This window comes from Macrobrachium nipponense, chromosome 3 (genome assembly GCF_015104395.2).
Source record: "Macrobrachium nipponense isolate FS-2020 chromosome 3, ASM1510439v2, whole genome shotgun sequence".
Taxonomy (NCBI): domain Eukaryota; kingdom Metazoa; phylum Arthropoda; class Malacostraca; order Decapoda; family Palaemonidae; genus Macrobrachium; species Macrobrachium nipponense.
This window is the reverse complement of record NC_087202.1, coordinates 128,506,414-128,515,630: the sequence shown is the minus strand read 5'-3', so window position 1 is coordinate 128,515,630 and position 9,217 is coordinate 128,506,414. Positions and strand designations below refer to the sequence as shown.

Sequence of the window (9,217 nt, the reverse complement as noted above, 5' to 3'; positions counted from 1 at the left end):
ATAATAATAATAATATATTTATATATATGCATACGCACACAGACACACACACAACACACAAACACAACACACACATATATATATATATATATATAGATATATATATATCATATATATATATATATATATATGTGTGTGTGTGTGTGTGTATGCATAGATATAGATATGTGATATATCATTGAACAGAAGGAAAACGTGAACATACACCAGAGGTAGACAAGGTATTATCAACAGTGTTGAGAGAGGGTGTCGATCTACCCACGGATAAGTAAATGATGAATATGAGCGCCCAGGAAAGTGAAAAAAACTCTTTGGGGGTTGCGGGGGTGGGGTGGGATGGGGTTGGGTGCACACTGACAACCGCGACGAACCTGAGTAGGTTTAACGAATGATTAAGCCATTTCTCGAATAAATAATTGAATGAATAAATAAATAATTAAATAAATAAATAACTAAGTCGGGTGTCTAAGCAACGCTCAACTCTCTCTCTCTCTCTCTCTCTTCTTCTGCTTCTTCTTCTGTGAAACCCAACGAATCTGGATTCGTATCCCAGGGTCCCAATCCTTCACGTCTTCAGTCAATGATTATAGTAACACGGAGAGATCCTGTGAAGCCCCCGAGCGGGGATCGAAATCAGAAGCATCCTCTCCCTCATCTTCCCCCTCCTTCTTAGTCTCCACCGAATCCCAGAGGGCATCTTCAACAACTAACCATCAGAACAGCGAGGGCAAAGTTTATATTACATCACAATGACTCTACTGAATCTTAGTGTTTACTTATTAAATTGTATGGCTCTGGTCCAACTAGTTGGATCAGTGATATCTACCAATTGTTATAAATTTGGAATCCAGTTCGCTGGATTGTGTCCACTAATAGAATCTGGAATGACTGGAACAAGGACTCCAGACGACAGGAGGGGCGCCATCAAGATCAAGGTCGTGGAAGTGTCCCCTCCGGCGGTGGGAATCGTAGAAGAAGGACGTGAAGAGGTTGCAGACGAGGCGTTGAATCAGTTGAAAAATGATCTGGACGAAGCTTCCGGAAGGAACCAAGAACTCCTGAAGGAAAACATGAAATTGCTGGAGAAGGAGGGAGCTCTCAGGCAACGCATCGATGAACTCCAGAAAGTGTTGATTCGGCAAGAGGTCGACCACCGCCATCAGCTCGCCGTCCTGAGAGAAGAGGCCGACACCAGTGCCAGGGCGGCCGAAGACCAGGCGGCGAAAATGAAAGATTTGCAGGAGGAATATGGCAATGTGAATGGCGCCTTGGGTAGGATGGTGATTGAAATCGATCAGCTGAAAGCCGACATCGCTCGGAAAGCCGTCAAACTGGCCACCGGCGAGAAGGAACTGTTGGCTCTGCAGGAGAGAGCGAATGGCGCGGAAGCGGAGAACTCGAGGTTAAGGGAGATCATCGCAGACTACGAAAGACGGCTCCTCCAAGTTCCACAGGAGGAGGATATTGCCGCTCTCAAATCCGACGTGACACTGAAGGAAAGAGAAATCGCGGAGGTTAGAAGAGCTCTCGACGAAGAGAGTCGAAGGAACATAGTCCTGCAGTCTCAAATAGAAACACTGAAATCCCGCGTTTCTAAACAAGAAGAAAATGGTGATGAAAACGCCGAGACGAAGCAGGAGATGAAAGAGGGACTCAAAAAAAGAGAAGAGAGAGCAGAAGACGACGACGTTAGGAAAGCAATAGGAGTGTTAAAAGAGGGACAAGCAGCGCTACAGAGACGGATGAACGAAGAACTGGAGAAGAGAGAGAAGATGGAACAACTGCTCGAGAGTCTTCTGAATAAAGTGGAAGAAAAGCCAGGGCGGACAACTGAGGCCAAACGGCAAGAATGCTCGGAAGAAGAAGAAGACGAGGGCAGGGAGGAGGTTGTTAGTGAATCGTTGTACGCTTATTATAGAGATTCGGCCTACTGTCTGCTGGCCACGGAAGAATTCGGCAGGTTAGAAGAAGGCAGGACGGAGGAAGAAGCCGAAGACGAAGCTAGTATGTCTGGAAGGACGAGGAAGGGGAAGAAAAGGAAGAGACCCCTGGCCTGGAGATTCAGGGCCAAACGTTGGAAGCAAGAAGAAAGGAGCTCGGTGTTAGAATTCATCGCCCAGACAGGAGAAGGGAAAAAGGTGCAAAATAAAAAGAAGAAGAACAGGACGACGACGACGACGAAGCGCCATCTAAACTACTACGATGACATGCCTGAGACTCAGGCGCTGCGCCAGGAACTGGCCAGGCAAGACAAGGAGCATCTGTACCTGAAGGACCAACTCAGCAATCGAAAAGTCAGGTACCAACGTCTCCGAGATGAACTGGGCGCCAAAAAACTAGAGAACATGGTACTACAGGATCAAGTTGCTGAGATGAAAGAAAACGTTCGAATAGTCAATGCAGCGGCGAAGGATCTTGAGAAGCAGCTGAACATGGCGAACTGCATCGTTACCCAACAGGACGAGGAAATTGACGTCTTGAAACGTAAACTTCAAGAGATGAATTTAATAAATAAAAAGAAATCGAAAATATGTGACGAGAAGGGAGACGAGTTCTTCCAGTGCGAGAGACAGAGGGCAAAGCTGGAAGAGCAAGTCGAGGAACTGCAGAGGGAAAACGAGAAGATGAGGAGGGAAGGAGACTCGAGGATGTGTGAACTAGAGCAGAAGAACCGCCAGCTACACCTCTTGGAAGAAGAGCTGAAGGCGAAGAACGAAGAACTCAAGAGGGAAATCGACAAAAACCCTGAGAACTTGGGGCTGGTGGATGCCCTGGAGGGTCGCCTGCAACGCATCATTCGTCAAAAGGACGAATTGGCCCACCAAGAGGAAAAACTAATTTTGATGTGTCGTCATCAAAAGATGTTGATAGAAAGATACAAGCATGTGATAGATCTGCTGTTGGCTTGGCGAGAGAAAGTCAGGAAGAATTTAGAAGAGGGGGATTTCAATCTCGTACTCGCCAACCTTCATTAGCGGGGAAGGACAGGCACAAGGAGAATGAAGGAAACAGGACATGGAAGGAATCGGAGTCCAGGATCGTGTGGGAAGACCTGGAGAGGGATAAGCAAATAAAAGCTGAGGGAGTGAGGGGAAAGGCATCCAGAGGGATATCAGAAGGCATCAAGAAGGATACCAGAAGGAATCCAGAGGGATACCAGAAGACATACAGAGGGATACCAGAAGATAATTCTGTGGGAATAATCTAGAAGACCGGTTCTGCAGAAAGAAGGAACCCTTCCTTTGAGTATGCTATGTCCCTTGATGAAGACTCTTCTAATAGAAGATCTCTATCAAAGCGGACAAATAGTCGGATATCTAGAACTATTCTTGCAGATGTCTTCCTTCTGATCATTCTGTGGGAATAATCTAGAAGACCGGCTCTGCAGAAAGAAGGAACTCTTCCCTCGAGTATGCTATGTCCCTTGATGACTCTTCTAATAGAAGATCTCTGTCAAAGCGGACAAATAGTCGGATATCTAGAACTATTCTTGCAGATGTCTTACTTCTGGTCATTCTGTGGGAATAAACTAGAAGACCGGCTCTGCAGAAAGAAGGAACCCTTCCTTTGAGTATGCTATGTCCCTTGATGAAGACTCTTCTAATAGAAGATCTCTGTCAAAGCGGACAAATAGTCGGATATCTAGACATATTCTTGCAGATGTCTTCCTTCTGGTCATTCTGTGGGAATAATCTAGAAGACCGGCTCTGCAGAAAGAAGGAACTCTTCCTTTGAGTATGCTATGTCCCTTGATGAAGACTCTTCTAATAGAAGATCTCTGTCAAAGCGGACAAATAGTCGGATATCTAGAACTATTCTTGCAGATGTCTTCCTTCTGATCATTCTGTGGGAATAATCTAGAAGACCGGCTCTGCAGAAAGAAGGAACTCTTCCTTCGAGTATGCTATGTCCCTTGATGAAGACTCTTCTAATAGAAGATCTCTGTCAAAGCGGACAAATAGTCGGATATCTAGACCTATTCTTGCAGATGTCTTACTTCTAGTCATTCTGTGGGAATAATCTAGAAGACCAGCTCTGCAGAAAGAAGGAACTCTTCCTTCGAGTATGCTATGTCCCTTGATGAAGACTCTTCTAATAGAACATCTCTGTCAAAGCGGGCAAATAGTCGGATATCTAGACCTATTCTTGCAGATGTCTTCCTTCTGGTCATCTGTGGGAATAATCTAAAAGACCGACTCTGCAGAAAGAAGGAACTCTTCCTTCGAGTATGCTATGTCCCTTGATGAAGACTCTTCTAATAGAAGATCTCTGTCAAAGCGGACAAATAGTCGGATATCTAGACATATTCTTGCACATGTCTTCCTTCTGGTCATTCTGTGGGAATAATCTAGAAGACCGGCTCTGCAGAAAGAAGGATCTCTTCCTTCGAGTATGCTATGTCCCTTGATGAAGACTCTTCTAATAGAAGATCTCTGTCAAAGTGGACAAATAGTCGGATATCTAGACCTATTCTTGCAGATGTCTTCCCTCTGGTCATTCTGTGGGAATAATCTAGAAGACCAGCTCTGCAGAAAGAAGGAACTCTTCCTTTGAGTATGCTATGTCCCTAGATGAAGACTCTTCTAATAGAAGATCACTGTCAAAGCGGACAAATAGTCGGATATCTAGAACTATTCTTGCTGATGTCTTCCTTCTGGTCATTCTGTGGGAATAATCTAGAAGACCGGCTCTGCAGAAAGAATGATCTCTTCCTTCGAGTATGCTATGTCCCTTGATGAGGACTCTTCTAATAGAAGATCTCTGTCAAAGCGGACAAATAGTCGGATATCTAGAGCTATTCTAGCAGATGTCTTCCCTCTGGTCATTCTGCGGGAATAATCTAGAAGACCGGCTCTGCAGAGGATCTCTTCTTTCGAGTATGCTATGTCCCTTGATGAAGACTCTTCTAATAGAAGATCTCTGTCAAAGCGGACAAATAGTCGGATATCTAGTCCTATTCTTGCAGATGTCTTCCTTCTGGTCATTCTTTGGGAATAATCTAGAAGACCGGCTCTGCAGAAAGAAGGATCTCTTCTTTCGAGTATGATATGTCCCTTGATGAAGACTCTTCTCATAGAAGATCTCTGTCAAAGCGGACAAATAGTCGGATATCTAGTTCTATTCTTGCAGATGTCTTCCTTCTGGTCATTCTGTGGGAATAATCTAGAAGACCGGCTCTGCAGAAAGAAGGAACTCTTCCTTTATGTATGTTATGTCCCTTGATGAAGACTCTTCTAATAGAAGATCTCTGTCAAAGCGGACAAATAGTCGGATATCTAGACTTATTCTTGCTGATGTCTTCCCTCTGGTCATTCTTTGGGAATAATCTAGAAGACCGCCTCTGCAGAAAGAAGGAACTCTTCCATCGAGTATGCTATGTCCCTTGATGAAAACTCTTCTAATAGAAGATCTCTGTCAAAGCGGGCAAATAGTCGGATATCTAGACCTATTCTAGCAGATGTCTTCCCTCTGGTCATTCTGTGGGAATAATCTAGAAGACCGGCTCTGCAAAAAGAAGGAACTCTTCCTTTGAGTATGCTATGTCCTTTGATGACGACTCTTCTAATAGAATATCTCTGTCAAAGCGGACAAATAGTCGAATATCTAGACCTATTCTTGCAGATGTCTTCCTTCTGGTCATTCTGTGGGAATAATCTAGAAGACCTGCTCTACAGAAAGAAGGAACCCTTCCTTTGAGTATGCTATGTCCCTTGATGAAGACTTTTCTAATAGAAAATCTCTGTCAAAGAGGGTAAATAGTCGGATATCTAGACCTATTCTTGCAGATGTCTTCCTTCTGGTCATTCTGTGGGAATAATCTAGAAGACCAGCTCTGCAGAAAGAAGGAACTCTTCCTTCGTGTATGCTATGTCCCTTGATGAAGACTCTTCTAATAGAAAATCTCTGTCAAAGAGGGCACATAGTCGGATATCTAGACCTACTCTTGCTGATGTCTTCCCTTTGATCATTCTGTGGGAATAATCTAGAAGACCGCTCTGCAGAAAGAAGGAACTCATCCTTTGAGTATGCTATGTCCCTTGATGAAGACTCTTCTAATAGAAAATCTCTGTCAAAGCGGGCAAATAGTCGGATATCTAGACCTATTCTAGCAGATGTCTTCCCTCTGGTCATTCTGTGGGAATAATCTAGAAGACCGGCTCTGCAGAAAGAAGGAACCCTTCCTTTGAGTATGCTATGTCCCTTGATGAAGACTCTTCCAATAGAATATCTCTGTCAAAGTGGACAAATAGTCGGATATCTAGACCTATTCTTGCACATGTCTTCCTTCTGGTCATTCTTGGGGAATAATCTAGAAGACCAGCTCTGCAGAAAGAAGGAACTCTTCCTTCGAGTATGCTATGTCCCTAGATGAAGACTCTTCTAATAGAAGAAGATATCCATCAAAGCGGGCAAATGGTCGGGTATCTAGACCTATTCTTGCAGATGTCTTCCTTCTGGTCATTCTGTGGGAATAATCTAGAAGACCAGCTCTGCAGAAGGAAGGAACTCTTCCTTCGAGTATGCTCTGCCCCTTAATGAAGACTTCTAATAGAAAATCTCTGTCAAAGAGGGCAAATAACTGAATGTCTAGACCTATTCTTGCAGATGTCTTCCCATCTGGTCAGTTCTGTTCGGGAATAATCTAATAAGACGGACCGGCTCATGACAGAAAATCTAAAGATTTTGGCACTCTTTTTCCATTCGTGTATGCTATGTCCCTTGATGAAGACTCTTCTAATAGAAAGATCTCTGTCAAGTGGTACAAATTCTAGTCGGATATCTAGAACTATCTTGCAGATGTCATTCCTTCTGTCATTACTGTGGGAATAATCTAGAAGACTGGCTCTGAACGAAAAAGAGGGAACTCTTTTTTCCTTACGAGTATCTATGTCCCTTGATTAAGACTCTTCTAATAGAAGATCTGTCAAAGTGGACAAATAGTCGAATATCTAGACCTTTTCTTGCAGATGTCTTACTTCTGGTCATTATGTGGGAATAATCTAGAAGACCGGCTCTGCAGAAAGAAGGAACTCTTCCTTTGAGTATGCTATGTCCCTTGATGAAGACTCTTCTAATAGAATATCTCTGTCAAAGTGGACAAATAGTCGAATATCTAGACCTATTCTTGCAGATGTCTTCCTTCTGGTCATTCTGTGGGAATAATCTAGAAGACCGGCTCTGCAAAAAGAAGGAACCCTTCCTATGAGTATGCTATGTCCCTTGATGAAGACTTTTCTAATAGAAGATCTCTGTCTAAGCGGACAAATAGTTGGATATCTAGACCTATTCTTGCAGATGTCTTCCCTCTGGTCATTCTGTGGGTATAATCTAGGAGACCAGCTCTGCAGAAAGAAGGAACTCATCCTTTGAGTATGCTATGTCCCTTGATGAAGACTCTTCTAATAGAAGATCTCAGTCAAAGTGGGCAAATAGTCGGATATCTAGACCTATTCTAGCAGATGTCTTCCCTCTGGTCATTCTGTGGGAATAATCTAGAAGACCAGCTCTGCTGAAAGAAGGAACTCTTCCTTTGAGTATGCTATGTCCCTTGATGAAGACTCTTCTAATAGAATATCTCTGTCAAAGTGGACAAATAGTCGAATATCCAGACCTATTCTTACAGATGTCTTCCCTCTGGTCATTCTGTAGGAATAATCTGGAAGACCGGCTCTGCAGAAAGAAGGAACCCTTCCTTTGAGTATGCTATGTCCCTTGATGAAGACTTTTCTAATAGAAGAACACTGTCAAAGCGGGCAAATAGTCGGATATCTAGACCTATTCTTGCTGATGTCTTCCTTCTGGTCATTTTGTGGGAATAATCTAGAAAACCGGCTCTGCAGAATGAAGGAACTCTCACTTCGTGTATGCTATGTAGCCTGATGAAGACTCTTCTAATAGAAAATCTCTATCAAAGCGGGCAAATAGTCGGATATCTAGACCTATTCTTGCTGATGTCTTTCCTCTGGTCATTCTGTGGGAATAATCTAGGAGACCAGCTCTGCAGAAAGAAGGAACTCATCCTTCGAGTATGCTCTGTCCCTTGATGAAGACATTTCTAATAAAAGATCTCTGTCAAAGAGGGTAAATAGTCGGATATCTAGATCTATTCTTACAGATGTCTTCCTTCTGATCATTCTTTGGGAATAATCTAGAAGACCGGCTCTGCAGAAAGAAGGAACTCTTCCTTCGAGTATGCTCTGTCCCTTGATGAAGACTCTTCTAATAGAACATCTCTGTCAAAGCGGGCAAATAGTCCGATATCTAGACCTATTTTTACAGATGTCTTCCTTCAGGTCATTCTGTGGGAATAATCTAGAAGAACTGGGCTCTGCAAGAAAAGAAAGGAACAACTTCTTCTTCAAGTATGCTCTGTCCCTTGATGAAAGAACTCTTTCTAATAGATATCTCTGTCAAAAGAGGGGCAAAAATCGTTGGATATCTAGACCTATTCTTTTGCAGAAATTATAATGTCTTCCTTCTGGGTCAATTCTGTGGGAATAAATCTAGAAAGATCCAGGACCTCTGTCAGAAAGAAAAAGGAACTCTTCCTTCGAGTATGCTCTGTCTCTAGATGAAGACTCTTCTAATAGAATATCTTTGTCAAAGTGGGCAAATAGTCGGATATCTAGACCTATTATTGCAGATGTCTTCCTTCTGGTCATTCTGTGGGAATAATCTAGGAGACCAGCTCTGCAGAAAGAAGGCACTCTTCCTTCGAGTATGCTCTGCCCCTTGATGAAGACTCTTCTAATAGAATATCTCTGTCAAAGTGGACAAATAGCCGGATATCTAGACCTATTCCTGCAGATGTCTTCCTTCTGGTCATTCTGTGGGAATAATCTAGAAGACCGGCTCTGCAGAAAGAAGGAACTCTTCCTTCGAGTATGCTCTGCCCCTTGATGAAGACTCTTCTAATAGAATATTTTTGTCAAAGCGGGCAAATAGTCGGATATCTAGACCTATTCTTGCTGATGTTTTCCTTCTGGTCATTCTGTGAGAATAATCTAGAAGACCGGCTCTGCAGAAAGAAGGAACTCTTCCTTCAAGTATGCTCTGCCCCTTGATGAAGCCTCTTCTAATAGAAGATCTCTGTCAAAACGGGCAAATAGTCGGATATCTAGACCTATTCTTGCAGATGTCTTCCTTCTGGTCATTCTGTGGGTATAATCTAGAAGACCGGCTTTGCAGAAAGAAGGAACTCTTCCTTCGAGTATGC

General features: G+C 43.2%; 1 protein-coding gene across 1 annotated transcript; it reads left to right on the top strand.

Annotated features, from left to right (window-relative positions):
• Nucleotides 1-884: 884 nt before the first annotated feature.
• On the top strand, nt 885-2,975 carry LOC135222504 (golgin subfamily A member 6-like protein 24). The gene has a single exon (XM_064260587.1). The coding sequence runs from the start codon at nt 885-887 to the stop codon at nt 2,973-2,975; it is 2,091 nt and encodes a 696-aa protein (XP_064116657.1).
• The last annotated feature ends 6,242 nt before the right edge of the window (nt 2,976-9,217 follow it).

Excerpts from the sequence above, each read along its gene's own strand:
- LOC135222504 (XM_064260587.1), top strand. The coding sequence starts at position 885 with ATGACTGGAACAAGGACTCCAGACGACAGGAGGGGCGCCATCAAGATC.